This window comes from Buteo buteo, chromosome 3, assembly GCF_964188355.1.
Source record: "Buteo buteo chromosome 3, bButBut1.hap1.1, whole genome shotgun sequence".
Classification (NCBI taxonomy): domain Eukaryota; kingdom Metazoa; phylum Chordata; class Aves; order Accipitriformes; family Accipitridae; genus Buteo; species Buteo buteo.
Genome location: NC_134173.1, coordinates 40,457,481 through 40,483,655, shown reverse-complemented (window position 1 = coordinate 40,483,655; position 26,175 = coordinate 40,457,481). Strand labels below are relative to the sequence as shown.

Sequence of the window (26,175 nt, the reverse complement as noted above, 5' to 3'; positions counted from 1 at the left end):
GGCAGGAAGGTTTTTACAAAGCATGACATTAATTGAACAGGTCAAGTGCCTGCTTAGCACATGACTGGTGACATCGGTGGTACCTCTGTCCTTTAGCTTTTTTTTCAAACTCCTCTGTTTTCCTTTCATGTGTTCCTTTGCCCTGTAAATGCTCTTTAGGCATATAGCAAAACCAGCATGACTACTCATTTCTGAGTGCCAATGCCTTTTTTTATTTTGAAAGTCATATTAGAAGAGGAAGATTGCCTTTGGGCCATTTTCCAGCCAATTTCTTTCCTCATCTCCCTCACATGAGATCCACGTGAGCGTAGGGAAGTGCAATGCATGACAGAGAGATGCAGGTGTTTGCAAGGACAACAACAGCTGGAAACACCTTCAAGTCAGGCAGGAGTTGAATGAATGCACTTTAAGCTATGATCAGGGATGCCATCCACTGTGACATTGTGTTCATTGTACCAAGCAGCAGTCTATTAGATTAACGTCTTTTTGAATTATCACTTCAGGAAGCATCTCAAACATGCTGGCCCACATCCTCACACGTGGTGTTGCATCCCCCTCTCCCATCAGGCTGTTCCCCAGGAGTCAGCCTTTCTGATTCTGGCTGAGTTTAGGGAATGCACGGGAAGAAAGGGCAGACAGCAAGATCTTTGGCTACAGAACAAATCAGATTTTGGGTGCCTCTTCAAAGGCTTTGCCCTTGCCATGGAAGGGGCAGCTTTGCAATAAAATCTATGTTTTGCATGGGCTGCCTGAGGATGCACATCTCTCACCATCTAGTCCTACCTCCCTGCAGTCAGGGTTGGGCAATACCAACAAGTAGTTCATGGCACCAAACAGCATCATAGTAATCTGATACCGTGATTTGGGGCTTTCTCCCCCCTCTCTTCCCCCATTCTCCCCCTGCCTCCACCTCACCCTGCCAAGCACAGCCTGTCCCCAGCACAGAGGGCAACGCGGCTGTCAGCGGGGAGGGAGGCTGCTCTGGCGCAGGTGCAAAGTCAGTCCTCTGATGGACCTGCTTGTTGTGAGTTTTGCCTCCTCATGCCACTTGTGTTGCTGTTTTTCTAATGCCGTGCGGTTGCATCTCCCTCATCTCTGCCCCACTGTGTAGGGGTCGGCGTTCGGAAGATCTCGCGATGTCACGGAAAGTTAGAGGGTTAGTCGCAGCCTTGTGATGTACCTGTAATCCCGCCTCCCCTTGTTAGTATAAAAGGAATTAACTGCGCAATAAAAGGCGGAAGTTGGCGCTCACACTGCGTGTGTTATCTGTCTCTTTCCCTGGTCCGGGTCGACCAGTGATCTAAGCGTGGCACCTTGATATGTAGTGAACGCTACACCACTGCAGGTGTGCGTGGAATATTACTTCAGGGAAACCTTAGGAGGTGACAAGCTGGAGCAGTACACAGCATGTTTCTGCTGCTTCTGATAATCCCAAAGACTGTAATGCAAGCATGAGATGGGTGATAATAGATTTATGTATGAGTAGGCTACAAATCACATCTCTTCCAGTTACATACATAGTATGGCCTTGGTGCTGTTTCCATCCCTAATCATTGCTATGAAGCACTTCACAGCGAGGCGACAGCTTTGCAGCAGCATCGCATTGTGCAGAAATTTGTATTCAAGGTGCCTTTTAGGCCTTGGTTCCCCATATCCCAGAGTGATGCGTCTGGCACTTGCCATCATGCTGCCAGGACTGGGGCCACTGCCATCCCTGACCTCCACCAGAGGTAATCCCCAGAGACCAAGACCTCACTCCTGCTGCCAAAATGGGGCAGGCATGGTGAACACTATCCTTTAGCACTCCAGAGAACATGTCAAGGAGCCTGACATGAGTTAGGTGGCCACAGGGTAACAGTTCACCGTAACCTTCAGCAAGCAATGCCAGCGGGCAACCAGTAACACTGAAATCCCACTTAATGCAGAAGAGATGAAGCAAAAATGCAAACAAAATCATTTATCCTTGAAAAATCCATTAGCACCCATCCAAATTACATGATATTATGGAATACTCAGAGAAGCTCCTACCCTTCCTACCCAGGAAGACCTCTCACCCGTCACCAGCTGGTGTGCAAGTGATTGCCCTGAGAAGGCACAGCGCTTCCTTAAAAGCTTCCTCTGCACATCATGGCTCAGGTTGCATTCATTGGGGTGCTCCTGATATGTCAGGTCTCATAGGCAATTCCTTGGGCTCCTGGCAGACTTTAATCTGAAATGCATCCAGACTGGCTGCTCATTCCCAGGAACTGAAGTCAGCCATCGTCCACTTCCAGGGAAGTATGAATGTCTTGGTCAGGCATGAAGAAGGTGACAACTCTCCCATCGGTTCTCTGGTGACTTCTTAATAAGTTTCCATGTGAAACGCTCTTTACACCTGTGAGGGACTGAAAGAGTTAATGCCTCAAACATTGTGGTGGGGCAAGTTCTGCTTAGCGAGGAACTCTGTGTAACAATGAACCCTGCCTAGCAAGGAACCCCAGGTGAGAAGCAGCCCATTGTCAGCACAGGAGAGGGTGTGCCGGAGGGTGCGCAGCTCCCTGTGCTGGTAACGCTGTGCTGGTAACGCTGTGCTGGTGTGCTCAGCAGGGACAGTTACTCTCCAAACGGCCCCGAGTCCCAAAGGCTCACCAACTGCTCATGACAACCAATTAGCCTAATGAGTTCGAGTGCCCACCCGAAGGAGGGGCAAGGATGACAAAAGACACAAAATGTAGCCCCAGGTGAGCAAGTCCACCAGAACGGGACTCCTCGGCTGACTGAACAAACGCTGGACCCAGGACCGGTGAAATCTTTCTCTCTTCCTTCTTCTCTCTCTGTCTTGTTCTCTCTTTCCTTTTCCATAATCCCTACACCTCATCCCTTTAGACATAAACCGTTGACCAAGTCTGGGACTAGGCGTGGATCCAGCCACCCCTGGGCTCCTCTCTGACATGGAGTCTAGAAAGCAAGGGGGTCTGCTCTGAGCCTTGGGACTCAACGGGAGGGCTCCCCTTATTGCCTTCCCTGAACTGATTCCCAAATAAGTAAGGCCTGTAGTCTATGTTTGGTGATGTATGGTTAGCACATGTTACACAGTTTACTGACATAGTTTCATGCCAGTTTTGGTGGTGAGCATGCCAACTCTTGTTGTGAATGAATAAAAGTTGCGTTTTGTGAGTTAAAGGATTCCTGGTGCTGTTTCACCTTAATCCTGACCTGGGAATCAGCAAACCTGAGTCATTGTCCTGAGAAATTGGCACGTGACACCACCTGACCCTCACAGGTTGCACCAAGCTCGAAATTGAGAAATAAAGCGTGTGTAGCAGGGAGCTCCACCTTTTTCTATCTTAGCGATTCCATTTTCGTCCTTTCCCTCACTTTACAGCTGGGGAGGGTTTCTGAGGGAAGCATGCCTGTCCAGCACGTGGGAGGCAGCAGGATCAATGCCTCTGCTCTCTGGCCCTGGGCTGGTGTTGTCCCCACTCCTCTCTCGGCCCCACGTGCTGCAGGAGCCGTGCAGGGGGGCAGAAAGGCGCTGGGCTGTTCTTCCAGGGTAGGGAGGAAGCTGTGCTGCCAGCTGGTTAACGGGTATCTCCGTGTGGTCTCCATGTGAAGCCGCTTTGTAAAACTGGAAGGAGAAAGATTGCAGAGGCAAGTGGAAGACGCAAAGGGGAAAAGACACAATAACAAGGTAAGAAAGGAAACCACCTGTGCGTGCACAGAGGGAAGTCTCAGGATGTCCTCCGCATTGAACAAGCCCTTTGAAGTGATTCCTCAAGCCCAGCACAAGTCTCCCACCTCCTCTTCTACTTCACAGCAACCTGCTTTTCATCCTTCCCACATCAACCTTCGACTCCTTTATCCCCTTCCATGAAGGGAGTGGACTGTCTCACCCTCTCACTGAAAAGACAAGTCCCGTCAACCAAAGAGCAGCCTCCGCTTGAGCAGGCAGAAACTGCTCCCCTCGCTCCTGATGCCAGCACTAGCTTGAAGCAAGACGTCTCCTCCAAACCAAGGCTGACTAGGCGCACGCACTTTGCCATATGTCCACCAGAATAATGATAGCAGGCAGGGCAAAGAAGAGATGTTTACATTATTAGAGGGAAAAAAAAAAAAGAGAAAGAGAAAATGGTGGCATTCAGGTATCGAGCCAGTGCCTTTCCCATGACAGCACTCTGGCTTAGTACTTGAGCCAAGGTATTGTTAGCTGGCCAGGTAATGCTAAAGGAATGAAACCATTCTTATTTTTGCTAAGAGGGAGAGACCAGCATGTCTCCTGGATAGGGAAGAAATAGGAGGAGCTCCATACTAAAGCAGTGGACCTCCCTGGAAGGGAAGAATTTGGGTTTTTAGGAGGAAATTAGACATGAGAGGTGCTTTGTTACCCCACAAGGAAGTACTTCTTGGTCAACACAGCCTGAGGTGGAAGGTGTGGAGGAAGATAGCGTCTCTGCTCCTCAGTGTGTTAGGAGAGCCTGCGGCAAAATGCCTGGATATGAGGGAATGGCCTTGCTGATTTAATCTTCAAAGCCAGTAACTGAAGCCTGGTTTTCTCTCATTTCTCCACCTACCTCTTTTATAAGTTTATCTATCTTGGCAGCTGTGAGTAAATGTTTTTATTTGCTTTTTGTCTTAACCTGTCTCAAATTAAGTATGATTTCAGTGTAATTGGATACTAATGACCCGTTCCTTGCCAAAGGATGTGGTAAATCTCCACGTAGAGCTTGGGGCACATTATAAGCACTCTGGGTTGCCAACTTGTTCTCCATAATATCCAAAGCATTACTGAATGTGCTTTCCTTCAGCTGCAGGACTCCTGTGGACAGGCAATAGCCAGGAGGGGATAAGTGTCTTCTAGAGATGTATCACCCCTTCTCATTTGCAGCTCTTACCTGTATTCACTCCCTCCCCAGGCCGCTAGCCTGATTTTCCAGCTCTGGCTCCAGCTTTCTCCAGGCACAATGATGGTTCCCTGCTTGACCAAGGTTTTGCCTCAAATCCTTATTCTTGGCTGCAGCCCTCTCTGGGGTTTGAAAAGGGCCCATCTCACTGGGACCTGCCTTCTGAATTGCAGGGCAACACAAGACAGCTGTTCTTGCACGCAGTACATGCAGCATTAGGCAAAACTGAGTGGCCTTGTTTGCTCAGAGCAATTCTGTTAGAAGTGCGTGGAAATCTGAGAAACTACCCCTTTCTAACATCATACTTCATCCCATCATCGCAGCAGGGGTAACATCCCTGGGATTGCTGAGCGAATACATAGGAGATCTCTATCCTGCCTGGCCCGGCCACGCGGTGGATCATCTCTCTGTCTGCCAACTGGAGGAATAGGTGCAGGTCCAAGCTGCCCAACTAGAAAAAAGGTGCCACCTCCACCCCTGTGAACTCCTGTTTGCAATTACATTCTTCCTGTTGTTATACACCCACCAGCCATTTGGACATGCTCACTCCCTTTCATTCACTTTGTGGTTTTTCATTATTAATTCAGGGGAAAAAACCAAAACCCATTTGCAAAAGAGGAGCTATTTGCAAGTCTCTGCTTATGAAGGAGCTGCTCCCCTCAGTGCTTACCCCTCTCCACTAGCCTAGGGCAATTAGGAGGAATTTGGCCTTGTCTTCACCGCCCACCTTACTAGCACCTGCAAAAAATAAAGAGAGCAAGAAAGAAAATAAAGAGAGGATGAAAATAACAGCTTGAAAGTGAGGTGTCTGTGGAGGCAGACAGCAGCTCTACCTCTCACCTACTGGATACCTGCTCCACTTCTCACACCTTGCTCCCACTCCACGTCTTCTGCTTCGTTGTCTCAGCATGACCCTTCTCTTTCGGGCTGCAGTTTGACAAGCAACTGCAGGTGGCTGAGCTGCTCTGGCCAGCGGGATGGGGCAGCTTGTGCCTCACCTTCCTTGTGCTGGCCCCAGCTGCAAGGTCTGGTCCCTTCGTTTGCACCAGCTGAACTGATTCACCTCACTGACTGTTAGAAAATTACCCATGTCTTTGCTGGATTATCGAGTTGACTGAGGTGGGTGGAGTGACCACAGACCACCAGAGCAAGGACAAGGCAAGCTGTGTAGCTGGGTGCAGTGGAGAAGACGGAAGAAGTGAGACCTCGTTACTTTGGAGCAAGGAGCTGCTAAACTGGCTCATCCTCCTTTCAAACCTCACCCTCAACATCCTCATTGTTATCCAGAATGTAATACCTTCAGTACTGCACAAGATGGTCCACGACTTGAAGGAGCGCTCACAAGCAAGTCAAGCCAAAAGTCATCACTTATCACAGTAGTTTGGCAAAATCACTGCTGCTGAGGGAGGCACAGTAGCAATGTGTGTTCAGATAGGAGCAGGATGGGATTCACATAACCTGCTGCCAGGGAAAATGCCGGGAGCTGTTGGAGGCAGATGTTAATCACTGCAACCCTAAGGAATGTAAAAAAGAGCCATTCATGTTTTTTCATGCTCCCTAATGTCCAACGCTGGCTAACTGTTTTTTTCGTTGGTTTGCTGAATGAAGCTAGGCTAAATGTGTGGAGCTTGTTTTCAGTAGCCGGGCTCTCTGTGGTACAGACCTGTTTATGAAAGCCTGAATGGACAAGTGTCAGGCCAGAAATCAAACAGCAATCAAAGGCTACCATCCGAAAGAATCCAGCAACTCACTGACACCCAGGTTATTATCACTGATGGGCCAACACTTTTGGCTGCCGTAAGGACAGCGAAGGGCTCAGAAAAGCAGGCAGCAAAGTGTCACCAAGAAGTCCTGAGGCTGAATCCAAAATGTTACTAATCTGTGAGGTGTTCCCTGGCTCTCCCTGGAAAAGCAAAGCTTACTTTGCATCTGATTGACAAGGAAAAACTGGAAAACAAGTTCTGGGATGTTGTGGCCTTTGCAGAGCATACCAAGTGACCGAGACCACAGCCGCTGGGGCACTGGTCTCCTTCCTGAAGCACCAGCATGGTGCTTTTTATGGATTCAAAGGCAAAGCCCTTCTTGGCAGTCCAAAGAGAATTGTCTGAGCTGCAGGAAGAAAATATGGGGTACAGACCAAGAGTAACTCAGAGCTTGGGGCAGGAACTAACGTGCAGGCGTGAGTCAGGCACGCTGTAACGGGAGAGGTATCGGTGTGACAGTGGCGGGGGGGTTACCTGGAAGACAAGGTGCTGATGCTATCTTGATATCTTCGGAGCTGCCCTTATTCCTCTGCATGGATCGGCTCTGTGCCGCGCCACGCAGCCTGTCCCAGCCCAGCAGGCCCTGTCTGTCTGCTCTGGGGTCCTTCTGCAGAGGCTGGACCAAGTGTGGGGTGAAGGCTACATACAAGGCTCTTCTGCTCCAGCATCGTGGAAGCAGAGGCAGATCCCACCTCCTCCGTCCACCAGCTGGGATTCCTCCTCTGGACATCAGGGGAGCAGACAGGCTCTGCTGGCCACAGGGGCTGCTGGAGGTGCGAGGAACAGAATTTACGAGTGAAGGGGCATGGCACAACTCCCAGCACTTGGGAACCGGATGATACGAGGATGTTTTTCTTTTTTTTTTCCTTTCGGCATAGATATTGCAGCAAGTGACGCGATGTGACTCGTTCCTCTCTTGCAAAGCTCTTCATCACGGTGGAGCAACACCAGATACGGAGCTTGGACCCGGATGCCGGTGGGGGGAAAAATGGAATTTCTACTCCACAACCTCCACCCCGCTGCTGGAGAATTTCGGTTTCCCCACTCCGAAAACAACAGCGCAGCAAAGGATTAGGCACGGGAGCAGCACCGGGGGCCCAAAACTTGGGGATCAGGGTGTGCAGGACTTTGATCCTGCCCAGCAGACCCGCGTTTTGGCGGTGTTGGGCCTCGGGGCCGCCCCCCCCCCGGGAGCCCCGGAGGGGGGGGGGGGCGGCCCCGAGGCCCAACACCGCCCGCGCTGCCCCCTATTGCCGCTAGGGGCCAGTGGCGCAATGGATAACGCGTCTGACTACGGATCAGAAGATTGTAGGTTCGACTCCTGCCTGGCTCGCTGGTTTCGCTTTTACGCCTCCCGACCCCGGCCTGCTTTTCCCGCTGAGGTTCCCACTCAAGCGGGCATGGATGGAAGCTTGGAGAAAAAAACAAACGCACCGACGGGTGGGAAGCTGGAGACATGGATTTCCTCCTTAGGGGGTACCTACACATCCTTGGGAGCTTTCAACTGCGCCAACTCCATCTCCAAAGAGATTTATTTTTAAAAAAATTTTTGCTAATTACATGGATCTTTCCCAACCCCACTGGGAACCTCAGCACCAAAGTCTATTCCCGGCATCTTCCAGTTTTCCACTATCACGCCCTGGTTCGGCTGACTCCAGAGGATGCTCGCTCGTCTGGCTCCTGCTGCTGAGATGGGGCAGGTTTGGCTGCTCTGGGGAGCTAAAAACCATGTCTGAGTGCCCAGGATGTCAGCTGAGAGAGCTGCTGTTAGCTGAGTGATAACTAGGTAGATCTGGTGACCCTGAAATCCCATTTAAGCCAGGTGACGAATAGGCACAAATAGAAGCATGTGTTCACAATATTCAAAATAGATACACTGACAAGAATACTTAAGTCAAGAAATAATAAAGTTTCAGGTATTAACAAAATTAGGAAAGATGCATTCTCATTTCCAGTGGTTTCCCACCTATGTGATCAGCAGGACATCTTGTCCATGCAAGTGCCATGTATCTGAAACCGCATTGATCAGCCAGCACCTCATCATGCGGGAACTTTTTCACTATCTCTCCTTTGAAATCCTCCAGGAATCTGAAAAGTTTTGTCCTCATACTCTTAACTCCCCTGAGATTTATTCTATTTCCCCTTTCTCCAGGAGAAGAGACAGCTTTTGCTTGAAATGCAAACAAACCTTTTCTTACACTGCAGGAGCTGAAAATTTCTTTTTGTTGGAGCAGGTGTCTGTGTCCCCGTCCCCCCCTTCACCCATGTCAGGCCATTTAACAACACCTGACCCAGCTGTTTGCCTGCCCAACTTCACACTGGTGACCCAGTGTATCAGAGTGAAATGTCTTAGGAACAGGGTTTTTATAATCTCTGGCATCTTTTGTTACTAGGTGATACAAATGATTGAGTAGGATATGCACACACAGCTCATTATTGGTCCTTGCTGGAGACAAGATACAGAAATAATTAAGCACTTACAGGTAACTGGTCGCTAATAATTTGCTCCTAAATGAAGTATTCAGCAAGCTACACTATCATCCAAGCACTGAATAGGCTGTTATTTTAGTAAAAAGCATTTAGTACCTTTAGATACATGAGCGTGTCCTAGAAGAGTGGGAAGCTGAGCCAAGCAGTTACATTAATCTAACAGGGCCATAGCTCAAGAGGCAGAATAGTTCCTTAACATATGAGTCCTGAGACTGGGGCCTACATTTTCTGCGTTTTGGGTTGTTTTTGTTTTTGTTTTCTTTTCTGGCTTTAATTCTGTTGTATTTTTATCTTTTTTTCTTCTTTTTTCTCTGCTTTCCTTTTCCCTTATGGGTAATACACAGTTACACAGAAACACACACATGTCAGTACTTTCTGGGTGGGTGGGAGAGAAAAAATTTCTCAGAGACAGAGTTGAAGGGGGAAAGGAGATAGTCCTTTCTCCAGAAGAAGCTCTGGGTGTGCTTTTATTTTGTGAGCTATCCTTCAGGAAAAGGAAAAAGGGGCACCACCGAATCAGTGAAAAGGAGTGAAGGAGTTTGCATGAACTTCTGCAAAAAGTAGGAGCAGAGACATTTATATAGGAAGGGGTGAACCTTAACGAATGAAAAAAAATCAATCCTGTGGCCCTGGACGGAGTCTGTGCCCTGTCCCGCACCGGGGAGTGGCACAGGGCTGTGCTTTTGGTCTGTGGATTCAGATTTGACTGCAAGTGCGTGCAAACATGTATGGGATAACGGACAGCTAAGGAAATGGACGCCTTTCCTATATTTCTGCTCACCAGGATGCCTCCATTCCCTGCTGCGCAGGCTTTCCACACCTGGATTTCTCCTGAGACAGTTCCCAAGAGGGATGCACTGCACCATGCTGGAAGAGAAAGGAGAAAAGGTTGGTGGGGTGTGTGTGACACAAAAACTTACTAATTAATAGACAGGTAGCTGTGGACGTAATGCATAAAGCATGTAACTACAGAGCAGAAGCTTGCAGGTCCGACTCCTGCTGAGCTTCACAAATCTGTTTCCCTGCTGATAATCTTGCTTGTACTCAAATCCCCCCAGGATGGAAAAAAGTACAAGCTTCTCCTTCGAGCCGGAATCGAACCAGCGACCTAAGGATTCCCGCGGGGCCGCGCCTCTACAGTCCTCCGCTCTACCAGCTGAGCTATCGAAGGGAGCTGCCCGCCGCCGCCCAGCGGCCGCCCAAGGTGCCGCCCCAACCCGCGCAGAGTTTTGAGCATGCGCCGTGGGAGGGCAGCAGCCGGGGGGCTGAGCAGCGCATGCGCGCAGCGGGCGTGCCGCCGGAGAGGGGTTTGCTGAGCGGGCGGCGGCCGGCCCGTTTGCTGCGTGCGGGGCCAGTGGCGCAATGGATAACGCGTCTGACTACGGATCAGAAGATTGTAGGTTCGACTCCTGCCTGGCTCGAGTACCTTTTGGTGCCTCGGGTCGCCTCGCCACGCCGCGTTTTCACTCGCCTGCAGAGAGGAAAACCAAACCGGCCTGGCCTCTCTCCCTCCCCAGCGGGCGGCCTGGGGGGGGCACCGAGACCCCATCACACTTACACGGAAGCTTTCCACGCACAGAGCCCTTAGGCTGGCCCTTTTGCAAAAAAAGGTGTTTTTGTTTTCCTTTTAAACAGACATCTCCCACATTATGTATTCACCAGAAAGTGTGCCAGATGCAACTCCCAATTACTACATTACATGAGCATGAGCAACAAGCAGAAAAACGAGGGTCTCGGGGACTTTGCGTGGCATGGCGGGGTCTCCTTCCCTTGTGCCACCTCTCGCCTGTCTGCACACCCTTGTATCGTGACTGTCACTGGCACCGCTCACAGACATAGCAAAATTAAGGATGCCGATCCCAAATGTTAGCAGCACTAACGAGCTACCTCGGTTATTTATTCATAACAACATGAACCACTTCTTAGAGTAAACTTGCAAGGAATCCACAGGTTGCAGCTACTCCGAAGCTGTGGAGTATTCTCAAATCTAATCATTGGGGATTCCTCGCCTCTCCTGGTTGCAAGCTGTTCTTTACACGCTGCGTAGCTTTTATATACGTCAGAAATGGGTTTTTGCAAAATCATACACTTTTCATTCAACTGCACAAAGAGGATGCTCTCACGCTTCTCAAGACTAACAGATAATCACTATGTAAATAATAGTTTTCATCACAGTAGCGTTGCTTGCTGCCTTCTGAGACCTCACGGTTATTTTCTGCAATGTCATTCGTAAGAGTAACTGTACTGTTTCAGGCCAATAATGAGCACACTGCTCCTCTCCTAGGGCCTAAAGGATTTTTCCCAGTGTAATTTATTGGTGCATTAATTTGATTAATTTGCTGGCACGGTTAATGCATCTGACGAGATGCAAACTTAGATCGTTTGAAAAGTTTAGGCCTAGACGGTGTTTCACAGTTTCTACCGTTGCCATTTTTGCTTTGGGAGACAAAATAACCCAACCGACGTGCCGGGTGTACAAACGGTGCTAAACGATGAGCACAGAGGACAATCCATCCCCTCCGCGTGCGCAACGGCGAACGCGAGACGAACGAAAAGCTAAGGCGAGCCAGGCAGGAGTCGAACCTACAATCTTCTGATCCGTAGTCAGACGCGTTATCCATTGCGCCACTGGCCCCGCACGCTTCGTGTTTTCCCTCGCTCTCCTCTCTACCCCCAAGCCCCACCGCCCCGCCCCGCCCCGCCCCGCCCCGCCCCGCCCCGCCCCGCCGGCAGGAGGCGCTCCCGGCGCAGCCTGCCCCGCCGCGCGGCCGTCTCCGGCCAGGGCTAACGCCCGCCCTCCAGCAGTGCGCCCTGCGCATGCGCCGTCCGGCGCCCAGGCGGGCCGTGCTGGGTTCTTGGAGGCTGGCGGAGCGCCGGCAGGCAGGTCCCTTCGATAGCTCAGCTGGTAGAGCGGAGGACTGTAGAGGCGGCGCCCGCGGGAATCCTTAGGTCGCTGGTTCGATTCCGGCTCGAAGGAGACGGCAAACTTTTTTCCTTCTGTCTTACATGCAAAAGTGCTTTTAAACAGCTTCTCCTTAACCAGTTGCTGATACGGTTGTTTTTCTCTAAGGTATCCAGCTGCACTGCAAGCCAAGCCTCTCCGCTGCGTCTCGCTGACTTTCAGGAGGAGCTATTGCTGCGGGAGTTGAGGACGTGGCGCCTGCTGCATGACTGCCAACACCTCGTTAATTTTTAAAGGAAAACAAGATGTATGTTGTTCTTGCTCCAGCTTACCACAAACCCTCACAAAGCAAGTTATTGCAGGAGGATACCTGTTGAGATCCCTTAGTCTTACTGCGGTTAATTAGGGTGTTGAAACTCGGAAGGTCTTTTTTCCAAACTTCCTCTCCTCTCCCCAAATGTCTAGATGCTGTTTTTCCAGAATGAGGAAGTATCTATAACATCTACGTACCGCCACAATGGGAATACATTTTCAAATCCAGCCAGGTGATACTTAGCACGTGTTAACTCTCTTCACTAGTGGGAAATTGCGTGTCTTTACCAGTGTCTTTCTATTGTCTCGTAGGTGTCGGCTCCCACGCAGCTGTCTGATATTGTTGCCTTCCCAACCCTGGGACGGGTGACACCGGCAAGAAGGACTGAGTCCTCTTGTGCGAAACTCTGTACCCGTTCGTCTTTCTCAAAGTGAAAGCAGATGCTGGATGTGACGATTTAGCTGACTTCACTTCATGGAGGGAAGGGAGGGGATTACTGTCACCTGTGGTCTTTCTCCCTGCTTTGTAACAGCACAATGAACATTCTCTTTTCTACAGAAAATGATAGCATAGAAAAAGAAATCAGTAGTTTTAACTGTGCTCAGTTTTTCACGCTGCATCATTTTTCTTTAATGATTTTATTCTAAAAAGAGGCAGAAATGCAATTCTTTTTGACTGAAATCATACCCACACCTTGAGTATTCATTCTGAGGGAAGGTAAGTAATGAAATTAAATGACATACAATAATGTTTGATGTTTTTTGGATTAAGCCGAGTGGTTTATTGCACAAACTTGTTGTGGGGCGAAAAGTGCACAAACTACCTAAATAACTGGTTATGTTGTTGGTAGGCCTAAATCTTCTACGATGCATCTTCTATTTGCTATTTTGAGTGAATCTGGGTGTGAGTTAATATCTAAACATGCAAAAGGACAGCTCTTTGAGAATACATCCAGCCAAAACAGTTGCCCCTTGTCCATTTTTAAAATGCCTGGGCTTCTGTGGTCACAGAGACTGGATACCATCCTAGAGAGAAATATTCCTGTCTCGTAGCAGGCCCAGATTATCTGGCACTCTGTGCTGGCTCTTGGACAGATGCAAAACCCCTGAGTGAGATGCTGGCCCCAGGGAAGTTCACAAGCCGTCTGCCATTGTCCTCAGCAGCATCCTGGCTTCACTCTCTGCACTCGCCCTTCGCTGGGGGAAATTGTTCCATATAGGAACTGATGCCAGAAAAAACTACTTTTATATCACTTCATCACACTGCTGGTTTTTTTGGTTGTTTTTTTTTTGTTTGTTTTTAATGTAGGCAGGCATTCTGCATTATATAAGGATTTGCAATGTGCAGCTATAGCGCTGGCTGCTTTGCATAGGTAGGCACATCTGCTGCAATCCAAGATCTAGTTCCTCTTTGGGGAAACCCTGAGCTGCTGCTTGCCACTTGTCAGGGTGCAAAGCCATAATTTTGGACAGCTGTCTCAACAGCTTCGCTAGCTGTTATGGGAATGAAGTTGTTGACAGTGTGGAAAAGTAAAGGGAGTGCTACAATTCATACATACAACCTTTATTAGTCAGAGTGGTTGACAGCAAAGGTAGATTTGAACATATAGTACTTTACATATAAATAAATGCAGCAAAACAGAACAAAAATTTGAGACTGTACATTTTGAGAAGATTAATGGGTGCGCAACTGAACTTTACACAAAAAACAGATCATGTAATCATAGCTATGTTCACATTAGGAACTTTTCTGAGAAGCAAACAAATGAGTAAAATCATGTTGAAGAGCTAAGTCCTGAAATCCTTATTCATTCTTTCTCCACATGTCCTCAGAATAGCTGATCCAGACAGCAGTGAGAGAGGTAAATGCCCTGGTACTCTGAAAACTAAGTTTCCTCTTTGGAATTAAACCATGGGTTCAGACACTCAGATTTTCAAGCTGCAGGTCCTGGAGAACCCACTCAGAGGCTTGGTCACTGGCTTGTTCTGAGGTTTTTGGCTAACTGAGATAATATGTTGTGGCTCTTCTGTACAGATCCTCATGTCTGTAAAAGGCCTTTGCAAGCATGCAGCAGCTTGTCCATCTTTGCATCACACTGTGAGATCGAGTCACAAATCTTTCCCAAGAAAAATCTCTCATCTAGAAAGAGTGAATAAGAACCACATGACTTGTGGTAACATCTCAAGCCCATGGAGATAATTTCCTTCATTTCAGTAAACTTTGGCTCTGGCCCATAGAGTGGGGTCCTGAGGGACATCAAAGGTGTTGCATGTGAAAAAATTCCTCAACCTCTTTTGCTAATCTGGGATTTACCTTCCCCTCCCTGGCTTTGGGCCTGCTCCGTAGCTGTTGTTGAAATCAAGGGTGCAATTCTCAGTGACTTCTATGGGAGCGGGAGGAGGGATTTCACACGGGAAAGAATTCCAGGTATAATGTGTAGCTTTACGTTCTCCCAATGCCTTTTCCAGCTCTCTGCTGGACATAGTCACTACATAGCATTTGCACACTTTCACAGTGAATTTCTCTCCCGGACAGTGAAGCTTAGAAAAGCACTTCACCTGCAGATTTATTACGTACTATGTGCTCTCCCTACTCCTTTGTTTGGTGATAACATCTTACACCGGAGCAAACACTGTGCAAATGGGAATAGTGAAGAACGCCAAAAGATGTGCGTGCGTGCGCTGGGGTGAGTGGGTGCTGATGTCCCCCAGCATGTGCCCAGTGGGCTGCGCTCTGCCCGTCTCGCAGCACTAGCACCCCAATGCACATGCCGTCTGATCCAGCCACCTGGCGGGAAGGTGTGCGGCACTTGGCTAGCGCTGGGAACGTGTCTTCTGGGGTCACGTCTCCTCAGCAGCAGGATGGTGCCACCAACCCCCTCTCCCTGGGACCACCGGGATGGATGGGCACATCCCCCTGGCACCGCTGGGCAGGCAGGACAGCGGTCTGGATTTACGTACATACGAGTGGCCTCCGAAATTATTTGTGATATGCAACTGAGGACAAAGAGGAGCCCATGGGTAGGAGGGAAGTGAGTGCCTGTGCACAACCCCAGGCATGCCAGGACTTCCCCTCTTCTCTGAAGCAGAAAAATAAGGCTGTTTCTGAGGGCAGTGTGAATGTTAGCTGGCCCCAGTGCCTGTGCCTAGACAAGAGATATATAACCTGAACTGGAATTACTGGCTTTTAAAATGTCCATGTGCTATGGGAACTTTAAAGAAATGTTGAAAGTAGTATTTCTTGACTTTGGAGTTATAGCTGATGCTATGAAACACACTCTTTTCCCATATATTTAGTTGCCACTGAATGACATTTGATGTGAAAGGTGAGAATAGAAGGAAGATAACGATGTTTCACAACCGCAGGCTCCAGTTTTAAGGAAGGGAATAACACTTTTGACTAGCTATATATTCACTGGTCTATATAATTTAGTGGTACATTATGTCCCCCTTTGGACTGCAGCACTGTGATTAAAGGAGCAAACATAGCAAATGCAGAGAACTGACAATGATTGATGTAACATGATCAATAAGGAGAAATTCAGCTATCTAAGGCTTAAACTACTGTGTCAAACCAGTGGAGTGCTAAGTTTAAGATCTAAGAGGTATTTCTTCGGCTCTTATAAGTTAGGGGCCTAATTTCTTCATGCCTACTTTAGCCATACCTACATGTATCTGATTTGTGCAGTGGTACACCTGAACACGTGCCTCATCCCTACCTCTTTATTTAAAATCACACCACGTGCTTTTAAAGCCCCTGGGCCTGGGGCAGAGGGGAGGCCCCGGGCTCGCCCCGAGGAGCCGGGCTGTGAGGAGGACAGCCGCTCCTCTGCTGCTTGCCTGCTCTGCCAAGTCCTTGCTGCTCCCACAGCCCCGGTGCCAGCACTGGCGCGATGGCTCCCAGCCCAGTGCCGGCGGGGCAGCGGGGCCGGCAGCCAGAGGCACGGTGGAATAAGCGAGCCGGCAGAAAGCTGTTGGCTGGGGACCAATTTTCACCACATTGCAGCTGCAGCCGGAGCAGCCGGGGCCACCCGGCATGGGTGGCAGGCCCATCCTGGCAGGATCGGAGGAGGTTTGCCACGGGGCTGTCCCTGGCTATGGGGAGAGGAGAGCGGCTCTGGGGCAGCCCAGGGCCAGCCTCCCACTCCACGGGGCGTTTGCCCACTCTCCTCTGGGTCTGCGACTTGTGCAGGGGAAGACACAGAGCCTACCTGTGCTTCTGGGGCTGGATGAGGCTCCTGGATTTGGAGTGACCTGTGTTGTCAGCACCAGCAGAATGATCCCTGAGCACTTTGTCCTGGCTCAGGTTTGTAAGTGCTGGGCTGGGCCCCAGCAAGCCGCCATTTGCTTTCCGAAGAGCCTTTCCTCTCTGGGACGACAGCTCTGTCTGCCTTGCCACCACCTTTCCCTCTGAGGTCTGCTAAAGAGCATTTCCAGGGCTCCCTCACAGGAACATGTCACATCCAGCAAAACTGCTGCATGCGAGGAGCGTTCCTGGTGCACGGAGAGACGGAGCCGGTGTGCCCAGAAAGGGACTCGGGACTGTGTCTGGGAGGTGAAACCACAGCTGAGGGTGGGGAGAAGAGCAACCATACCAAAGGGAGTATTATTAGAGGGAAAGACCACGCCAAGCATGGCAGTGTGAAGCCGTGAGAGACCAGCGTGCTGGTCTGTAGAGCTCTGTATTGGCTATAGGTATCTCCTTGCAGAGTGCAGGTATCAACCTATTGGAAGTGGCCTAGAGGGAGATTCTGCCTCGATAGGAAATTACTCTTGATTAGCTTAAAGACAACTACAAATACAGGCTGCAGAGCTTATCACGTGTTTTTTCTCTCTGTGACACTCAGTGGGAAGCACCAACAGGTTGTGTTTGCCTGCTCTAGGAGTCTGTGCGATAGCTCCGGTGGCTGTCCCCTATTAGCTGCGTCTTCTCGGTCGCATTAGTCGGCTGAAGCACGATAGGAGTTTCTCCATCTAAATTGGGGAGGAGGACAAAAAATACTTTAAGAATCCTTCACTTGCTACCAAAGTCAGATTTCTTGTTAGCGTGACAACATTTCTTCTGCTGTTCTGGCTAACGGCTTCACCTTGGCTTCACAGACAGCTGCGTGCGTACTGAAGAGTCAGCAATGCCCACACCAAGTCTAAAATGCTCCTACTCCTTGTCCACGTGTAATGGCAGATTTCTGGGTGAGTATTGCTGTTATTATTAAACTGGACATTAGCTGTACCTGGTGCTTTGCAGAGATTGCAGGATAAGGGTTCATGCCTGTTCCACTTGCAAGTGCTTATTCCTGCAAATGTCTGAATATAAGGAGTGCTATCATGAGTCAGCAAGCACTAACCCTGACAGCATTTGTGAGAATGGGCCAGAAATGAGTCTCGAAGAAGGCAAAGTTAACAGTGAAGAAAGAAGAGAGTTAGAAGGCAAAAAATGCATGAGCAGTATTATACTTCAGAGGAATTAAATCTCATATATCCTGAAAGCCAGCTATTTAAATAAATATGATAAATTGCATTTTGAAGTCTTATGTAATACATATATACAATAGGATTTTGAGAATTACTGTTTTAATGAGTTTGGAACTGCCAAAACCTTATATTATCACTATATAAATCCTTACTGCTTTGTACTTTCTCACTCCATGCAGTTATGTGTTTGGTTTCCCAACATATCTGTAAAAAATGTGTTTGTTGTAGAGTGGAGGAAAGTGAAGTCCTTACAGAGTTCCCTGATGGCTGTTGTGTTCCCTCTGATAATGAACAAGGTTTGGCTGCCCTTCTCCTGGGCCTCATTCCAACCCACTGTTTTTTGGGGAGGGAGGAGGGGACTCAAGACTCAGAGACTGACTTTTAAAGGTTCAACCATCTCAGTTAAGTGTTTTCATATGAAAAATTTTGGACTATCTGAATCTCAATACTAGCACAGCCTTCACAGTAATTGAATAGAAATGATGACTTTTTTTGCCAAATGACCAAATGTTCAGAAAAAAACTCATCTGACATTTCCTCCTGCTTACATGACAGTTGATGGGATGAATCATGGGCAAAAGATGTAATGTACAGGAGTAACTTAACCCAGAGCAGGAATCTAATTGCATGCCATACGGCTTCCCCTCAGTGGGGGTAGAACAACTTTGACTCTGTCAAGGTGAAAGGCAAGAATGATTAAATGCCAAGCAGCTTCTCTGTATGGGCAATTCTGTATTTAGACACAAGGTCAAAGACAGACATGTTTCATAACTTCTAAAAGCATATGAGTAATTAATGCTTAGAGCTCAGCTCGGGCTCAGATTAGTTTGGCAGTTCCAGTCCATTTTAAGTTGCTGTGCATTTTCTAGATTTCTGAGCAGCACTCCCTCCCACCCTCTGCTGCCTCCAAGTTGTTCATTTTCTGTAAGATCGTTGATGGAGGGCAGAGACTAGCAGTTCATTTTGCTGTGATACCCAGATGTGCAACAAGAGAATGGGACCCACTGCAAATCTGTCGCACTGCTTCCAGCTGATCTGCAGACAGTTCTGAGCTGACACCTTCAGCAAGCATTTTGCTGCCCACACCCTTCTAAGATTTATGATGTTTTTTTATCAGAACAGGGACCCATGGTATAATAAACTGTACAAATATAGCCTGCTAATGGTGAGCTGCAGAATGGAGGTGCAGCGGAATTCACAGTTTAAACTGCTTTCTATAGATAGCTCTTGCTCACTGTTCGCCTACATTGGTATCATATGGAGTGTGGAGGAGACAATGAAGTGCTAAAAACTTATTGCTTCTGAGTTGGGAAAGTATTTTGTTATTCAGGTTCTTTTTTTTTTTTTTTCTCTCCCAGATTTCATTTTCTGTAAAATGAAAGTTGGTCTAGAAATGTCTTGCTTTGTTCTTACAATGATAACAAAACAGGAGAGGAGAACAAGCCTGCCAAACTGCTTGAGTGCATCATTACAGCCTGAAGCACCAAGGCAATCCAAATTCCAACAGCACCTCCTCTGGGACCACAAAAGTCAACAAAAGGTTTGCCATTGACTTCAGTGGAAGTAAAATCTGGCAGCCTGCCCCGTGTGTGTGAGTGAAAGTGATAAACCATTGCATGCATCCATGCTGCAGACAAGTGAGTGATACTTCCCCCTGTGTATTTTCGCAGGTCACCCATAACATCATGGCATACCACAGATTACCCTACTTTACACTTTTTTAATGTCATGTTTGAACTGAAACGCTAAAAAATGTCATGTTTAAAATGTAACAATGCAAATATAAGATTTATTTTTTGATCTTTCATTGTACATTAGGCCATAGTCCTTCTGTGTTACAAATCGATAGTCATGAGAAGAAATCACTGTAACCTAAGTACAGGCCAGGTCTTGCAAATCCTTAAGTTCCGTTAGTTCTGATTGTCATGCTACCCACAGAAGTACATGCTGTAAAATGAATCTCTCACGGGAGATACACAACTAGCTGAGCACTAGAACTGCTCAAATATATTTGAATAAAACTTTCTTCTAGAGGAATATGCCACTTAACAGAATTGAAGCCTTTGACATGATTGTGTCGATCTCAGTGACAGCCCACTTTGCTTTTATATTTTAGGGAATGGATCACTGAATTTTGGGCCTCGCATCTCTTTTCTTCACTAGTAATTGTTTTATGGTATCTTAATTTGAGGAATGAAATCAACTGTGTAATACTATAATTTTGTTAAGGAGAAATGTGAGGGACTCTGAAAGTTATTATTGTTGTGCCAGTTCGAAAGATGAGGTCTAAATCTCAACTCCCACGACACACGTATTCCCTCTTTTGCGCAGTAGGGCCAGCTCCAGGCAGCTCCCACTGACCACAGCAACACCTGCTGGAGACTCGGTCTCAGAGGTTTTTAGCATCAGGAATGGTGATGTTTTATTGATGTTGCATTGCTCAGAAAAGCAATGGCTGAGTACAAAATATTTGGATAAATTAAAGTATGGCCTTAGCTTGAGAATCTACATTTTAACCTTAGCAAAAAAGTTCTGGCTAGCAATAATATAGATACTGGAGACAGCAGGAAACAAATAAATTAATTACCAGCTAGAATGCTCAGTCTGTGGGCAGAGGGCATGCAAAGAATTTGGATCCTAATAGGATTTCCTCTTCCAAAATTAAATCTGCTGCAGGAGTGATTACAGTTTGTTGCTGAATTACCTACAGGAGCAGTTCTGTTATTTACATAAAGGAAGGCATGAGTATCCATTTCTATGGCCCAACATTTGAAAATGTCTGGTGGAAAAGACCAATCTTTGCCATTCTAAGTCAGCTGCATCTTTTTGGCCACATCCCTAAAATATCGGGTGAGGAGTGGGGGGAAGGAAGTGCAGTTTGAGCTGTTTATCGTTCATTTTTCTAAATGCAGTGTCTATTTTTCTCTCAGCTGCTGAAAAGATGATCACATTATCCTCTGTCATGAAGTTTTAACTTTTATTCCCAATATGTTGCCGCTTTATTTTCATCTAGTTTTAAAATATAGAGAATTCTACTCTACTGAGGCAAGCTCGTTTTGATTGGTAGGAAAATGTAGCAAGACTGAAAAGAAGGGTAGGAAAGGTAGAAATACCTAGTTTTGTCCAGGCCCTACCTATATACTTAATATTGTCTTCAAAATACTTAAAACACATGATTCCACATTCTGTTAATTTTTCAGGCTGATACTTTGCTAAACACTTTAATTTTTTAAAAAAAATTCATTTCTCAGTGAGACTTGGTGGGAGTAAAGAGATGGGAAGGTGGCCTAAAATTACTGAATACCAATAAATACCACCTGTGCTGGAAGGAGGGAGAAATATTTTTTTCTGCCACTGGGGAATTTTGTGCTGGATTTTGAGAGAGAGCAAAATACCTGCCAAATTACAAAAAAAGACAGAATTAAAAAATTCTTATCCTTCAAAGTTCCATCTTCATATTTCAAGCTTGGCTTTGGTGTCATAGACCCATAAATATCAAGACCCATTTTAGGTTTGTACTTTTCAGGTGGCTTATGTCATAAAGTATATTACATTTATTTCAAATAATGCATTGTGGTTATAAAGTTTTCACTAATAGTTTTTGTTGCCTTTGCAGAGACTGATCAAGTATGATCAATTTTTAAGCTGACTGTATTTACCTTGATATGCCTTTAGGCAAAACCAATTTAAAACACACCACCACACATTGACATATCAGTTATATAAATAGCATTTGTTTCAACTACTACAAGTGTTTTGTTACATATTTATGGAAGGGTAAATTTGTGTGAAAAGTTGGGGGGAAAAAAATTCTTCTTGCTAAGAGAACATGACATTTGCAATCTGGCAGTGCTAATTTAAGCATAATAAATGTAAGAATATAACAGCGTGAGACCTTCCATAACAATGGAAGAGAAAAAGAGTGAGCTGACTGCTTAGGTCTTTCCTCATTAAAAGAGCATAATCCTAATCATAGTTTATATAAATTTGCAACTGAAAAGTGGCCTAGGTCTTACCCTGATACTTTGGCCTCTTATGGCTGGAGCAAGGGTCATTGCCTCTCCCAGCCTGTCCTGCAAGTGTCCAAATCTAACCAGTTTGAGGTATCTCTGCTTCCCCTGAAGAGGAAGGCAAAAGTCTGCCCCACTTCGGCAGATTAGGACAGGGCTCTTTCTTTGTTCAAAATATGTAACCCACGCTAGTGCCAAATTAGGAAATCGCCACCTTCATCCTTTGGTATAGCCTGAACCTGCATGTACAGCGGGGGGAGGACACACAAAGCTGAGAAAAGAGGGTGACCTGCTGCAAAGGGGGTCCCGCTGCCCCCGGCCCATGTTCCTGGCTGGGCACTCTTGGTCCCTTCTTTGAGCTGGCATTAGCACTCGGCCTGCCCCACTGTGAAGCACAGCAGGGAGTTAAATGGGCAGGGAACCACACACATTTTTGAGAGGATTAGTTTTCACCTGGCTGGTATCCAAGATCTGACTCCTGGTAGGGCAGCACAATTGGTACTGCCAGTGCAGAAGAGAGCAAGCAGCTCCGGGGCTGGATGGGAGAGGGGCAGGACTGCAAGCTCTCTTAGGTTACTGCGCAACCTTACTGTTGGAAACTTTGCATCTTTTCTTGAAGCCTTTTCTTGAATGGGTATAGTTGGCCCATCGCAGTCAGCGATAAATTTTACATGATTCAAAACTGAATGGCAGCTTATTCAGGCAGATCAGATGTGGCAAGCACCAGTCCAGGCAGAGCCTAATGCGTAAGTACAGGATCTAGGCTATGAAGCAATGTGGGCATGGGGCCTAGAGGGGGAATGTCGTCTCTCAAGATGAGCCCTGAGACTTCTAATGTTCCAATGTCTTATAAGAGATACAGGAGATATTTAATTGTTAGTGCCATAAGTTTAGTTTTTCATTAACACACAACTTGGAAAGTTCACCAGGGCATGGTGTTAGCTAGAGTGAATTGGCACGTCTCCACTGGTGTCTGGAACCAGCCTCAGCATTGTGAGCAGAACATCTGGCCTACAGGCTTTCAAGATTATTTTGAACAGCTTTGCCACACAGTAAGCCCCTATAATACACACCTCTTTCCATGTCATTCTTAATTTGCTCTTCCAAATCTTCTGGAGACACACAAAACTCCTGTTCTTCCCCTTCAGGTCCTTTGGGCTTACACTTTCCACAGCAGCAGTTGAAGCAGCAGCAGAGGCAGCAGCAGAGGTAGCAGCCCGTCAGCAGGCCACAGACTGCACACAGACCCTGGGTTAAACACAGCAGGAGGAAAACCCTGTGAGCAATGACCTTCTTCAAACTCGTGGCGGCCTGTTACAGCTGAAGGCAGATCATCAAAGGAACTTGGGTTCCCAGCTGCTTGGCACTTAGAGGGGTCCAGCCGCTGGCCAAGTGCCTAAACAAGGGCAGATCTTCCAAAGTCCTCCTCGCCATGAGCTCCTACTTGCTACTCAGGACCACGTCCACAAAGACGACACTAACCAACAGACCCCTGCATGCTCAACTTTTGAAAGTCTATCTTCAGCTGATGGCCCTCAGAAAAAACTTCCAGGCTGTATGCAAAACCCCACCCACCTTAAAATGACTCATTTCCATCTTAAAAATGACTCATTTGCCCAAGATCATTTTTGCAAACACTTATTTACTGGCAGGTTCTTGTCAATAACAAAGCCGAGAGAAAAAGAAGCAAAGACCCAGATGCATCCCACATAACTTCAGGCACTGACCTAAGGCCTCCAAATTAGGACTGTAGCCCCTGTGGGCTCCCCACACAGTCAATGGGAAGTTAAAAGCCCTTCCAGAGGGTGATTCAGCCACGGGAGGATTTGAATTGCCCGTTGGGGGTGTCTCTCTCTCCCCATTAGCCTGTGTGGGAGCACACAGGTGACAATTCCTAAATTAGACTCCTTGGGCTGTGGTTTCTTGATGTGGGGACTCAGGTGGCAAGAAGTTTCCCACTTGCATCCCCCTTTGCTCACTCCTGTCCCTGTAGCACAAAGCACAGAGGCTTCAGCAGAGCCAGCACCACTGCCTGGGGCTGAGACCTGAGATCTCAGCCAGATTCAGCAGCCAGAAAACCTTAATTGACAGAGCTTTTCTTCCTCCAGACCAGGTCACTGCCTGGGTTCACAGCACAGCTCCACAGCTGCTTGTGCTGGGGGCTGCTTGCTGCATTACAGCAATGGGAACGGGGAGGGGGGGCGTTGCTGGCAGCTCGGCTCCTGACCTGGGGCAGATCCAGGCCTGCACCAAGATTTTTGTGGCAAAGGAGAAACCTCCACGTCTCTTCATGGACATATAGGTGTAAGAGCAAAGGAAAGCCAGTGACATTCCTGAAAAGCGAATCAAAGCTGATATGTGGAATGCGTACGTAAAGCCAGCACAGCTTTGTGGCCACCAGATATATATGGGTTGCAGGTACAGCCAGGCTTTAGCATTATAGTTATACAGTCTGCCCTTTACTAACCATTCATTATATTCATAAGAAAACATGCTGCTGAGGGAGAAAGCAAGCACAAACGTCAGGATATTGTCAAACTTTGACAATAAAGCTACGTAAATAACACTCAGGAACGTATGCATGTCTCAGTCAATGTTAGTGGGGCCCAAGTGGAGCATATTTGAAGGTAATAAGACTATTCACATGCCTAATATTAATATAGGCATGTTTCAAGAGTGAGCAAGGCAGTTTTAAATGAAAAGAAGGACTCTGACTTTTTGTTTTAAAATGTTTTCCTTCCAACGGAGACCCAAAACTGTTCTAAAGGCTGTAGCCCCTAAAATAAGTTATCTGACTCTTTATCATTTATGCCATAATGGGGAATAAATCACCACAATGGATGGAATGAAAAAAGTCAGAATAAAAGTGTATAGAGGGAAAAAATACTTTAATTCATTCACGATACCTTCAAAGTTTCAAGATCTCTTGTGCTGATATTATCATAGTTGGTAAATCAAGAATCAGTTTATTGATGCGATCAATGAACTGTCTTCATGGTAGAGGGAGAATTGCTTTTTGCTAAAACAGTTAAACGAACAACCTCTATGCCTGCCAGTGGAGAAGCAGTTAAAAGTTCCCATTACCCATGTCAGTATGTTCCCAGTTTAATATGCCTGCTAAGAAGTCTGGCACTCCCCAAAAAAGTAATTTTCACTTTGCATTTCTCCTTTCATTTGAGTTTCCTTACTTCTAATGATACACCTCCTCACAATCGTCAGCTTTTCTGAGTGTGCTAGGGAAGAGGATTTGCCAGGAATGTTTGTAGTTGAAGAGGAAGATAACAAGTGAAAGCTGTGGTGCCTACTGTCTTCTACCAGGATGGAGGAAATCAGGGATCCAGAGGTCATCTGCAGATGATGCCTCAGACTCAAATAGTATTATGATGACCAATATAAAAATATGAAACTGGAGGTATAACCAGACTTTAGCATTATAGTTATACAGTCTGTATAACAGCATTTGTGCATGAATTAAAAAGAGATGAGGAATAATGAGCTCAGCTTGCAAAAAAACATTTGGTGGCCTGTTTATGCTTTGGAGGTGGTAAGATTTTGGGTTGGGGGAGGGATAGAGAGACCACCTGTGACAATCCTCAAATGCGTCTATATGCGTATTTTGGATTTTTTATACAGAATTCTTAAAAACCAGAAAGCAGTGATTACTTTTGCTTCAATATTCAGCATATCTTGTCTCACCTCCAGGATACAGCTCCCTTGAAACTATCCACACATTCCTCCTGTAGCTGTTAGAGACTTAGTAGCTTCTCTCTGTACTCTCCACTGCTCTCCTTATGAGTCAAAGCTACAGCAATTATGTCTGGTCCTCATTTTCTAACCACAGAGGATTTTATACTTCATAAAATCTCCATTAAAGATCAGTAAGCAGAAGAGGAATGAAAAGCTAAAAAAGCAGCAAACAGTGAAGAAAACCTTGTTTACCAAGACCGTGAAAGGACTTGATACTGCTGCTCTCTCAGCTCAAAGGCAATGCTTCCTGGCACCTGAATTGTGACAGAGGCCAAAGGAAAGAGTGGACAGCAAAGAAGAGAGGGAATGATCCAGCAGGAGAAGACAGTGGCTGTGGTGGGGAGCCCAGCTTGCAGCAGGAGTCAGCTACAGCAGCTGTAAGCAGGCAGCCTCCACCCTGAGAGTGCAACTGCGCCTTTGCAAGTGTAATTTAAACACCAGTATTTTATTCATTACTTTCATTCACTGTTCTGCATTTGAGCAGCTTCTGTCTCATCCTGCTTCAGCAGACAAATTGTGGCTTCTCAGACCCACAAAGTGCCCAAGCGACGTCCCAGTTTGAAAGGGGACTGCAGGGCAGTGAAGCACTTGGCCTGGTC

At 47.1% G+C, this 26,175-nt stretch overlaps 1 protein-coding gene, 1 long non-coding RNA gene and 5 other non-coding genes across 7 annotated transcripts in view; 4 read left to right on the top strand and 3 right to left on the bottom strand.

Moving 5' to 3' along the window:
- Positions 1 to 7,903: 7,903 nt before the first annotated feature.
- TRNAR-ACG (transfer RNA arginine (anticodon ACG)) lies at positions 7,904 to 7,976 on the top strand. Its single transcript has one exon. It is a non-coding gene; the product is annotated as a tRNA-Arg (tRNA).
- A 2,237-nt stretch (positions 7,977 to 10,213) lies between these two features.
- TRNAY-GUA (transfer RNA tyrosine (anticodon GUA)) lies at positions 10,214 to 10,304 on the bottom strand. The gene is given in 2 exon segments: positions 10,214 to 10,249; positions 10,268 to 10,304. It is a non-coding gene; the product is annotated as a tRNA-Tyr (tRNA).
- A 177-nt stretch (positions 10,305 to 10,481) lies between these two features.
- Positions 10,482 to 10,554, top strand: TRNAR-ACG (transfer RNA arginine (anticodon ACG)). The gene has a single exon. It is a non-coding gene; the product is annotated as a tRNA-Arg (tRNA).
- A 1,141-nt stretch (positions 10,555 to 11,695) lies between these two features.
- On the bottom strand, positions 11,696 to 11,768 carry TRNAR-ACG (transfer RNA arginine (anticodon ACG)). Its single transcript has one exon. It is a non-coding gene; the product is annotated as a tRNA-Arg (tRNA).
- A 235-nt stretch (positions 11,769 to 12,003) lies between these two features.
- LOC142029485 (uncharacterized) lies at positions 12,004 to 14,052 on the top strand. Its single transcript, XR_012649940.1, has 3 exons — positions 12,004 to 12,342; positions 12,501 to 12,580; positions 12,660 to 14,052. It is a non-coding gene; the product is annotated as an uncharacterized LOC142029485 (long non-coding RNA).
- TRNAY-GUA (transfer RNA tyrosine (anticodon GUA)) lies at positions 12,021 to 12,110 on the top strand. Its single transcript is given in 2 exon segments — positions 12,021 to 12,057; positions 12,075 to 12,110. It is a non-coding gene; the product is annotated as a tRNA-Tyr (tRNA).
- Positions 14,053 to 17,226: 3,174 nt separating the features above from the next.
- DNAJC5B (DnaJ heat shock protein family (Hsp40) member C5 beta) overlaps positions 17,227 to 26,175 on the bottom strand; it is a 31,108-nt gene continuing 22,159 nt past the window's right edge. The window contains exons 4-5 of the mRNA XM_075024337.1: positions 22,903 to 23,077; positions 17,227 to 17,321 (exon numbers count right to left, since the gene is read on the bottom strand). Coding sequence (XP_074880438.1) covers positions 17,227 to 17,321; positions 22,903 to 23,077 — 270 coding nt within the window. The remainder of the gene's footprint in view (positions 17,322 to 22,902; positions 23,078 to 26,175) is intronic.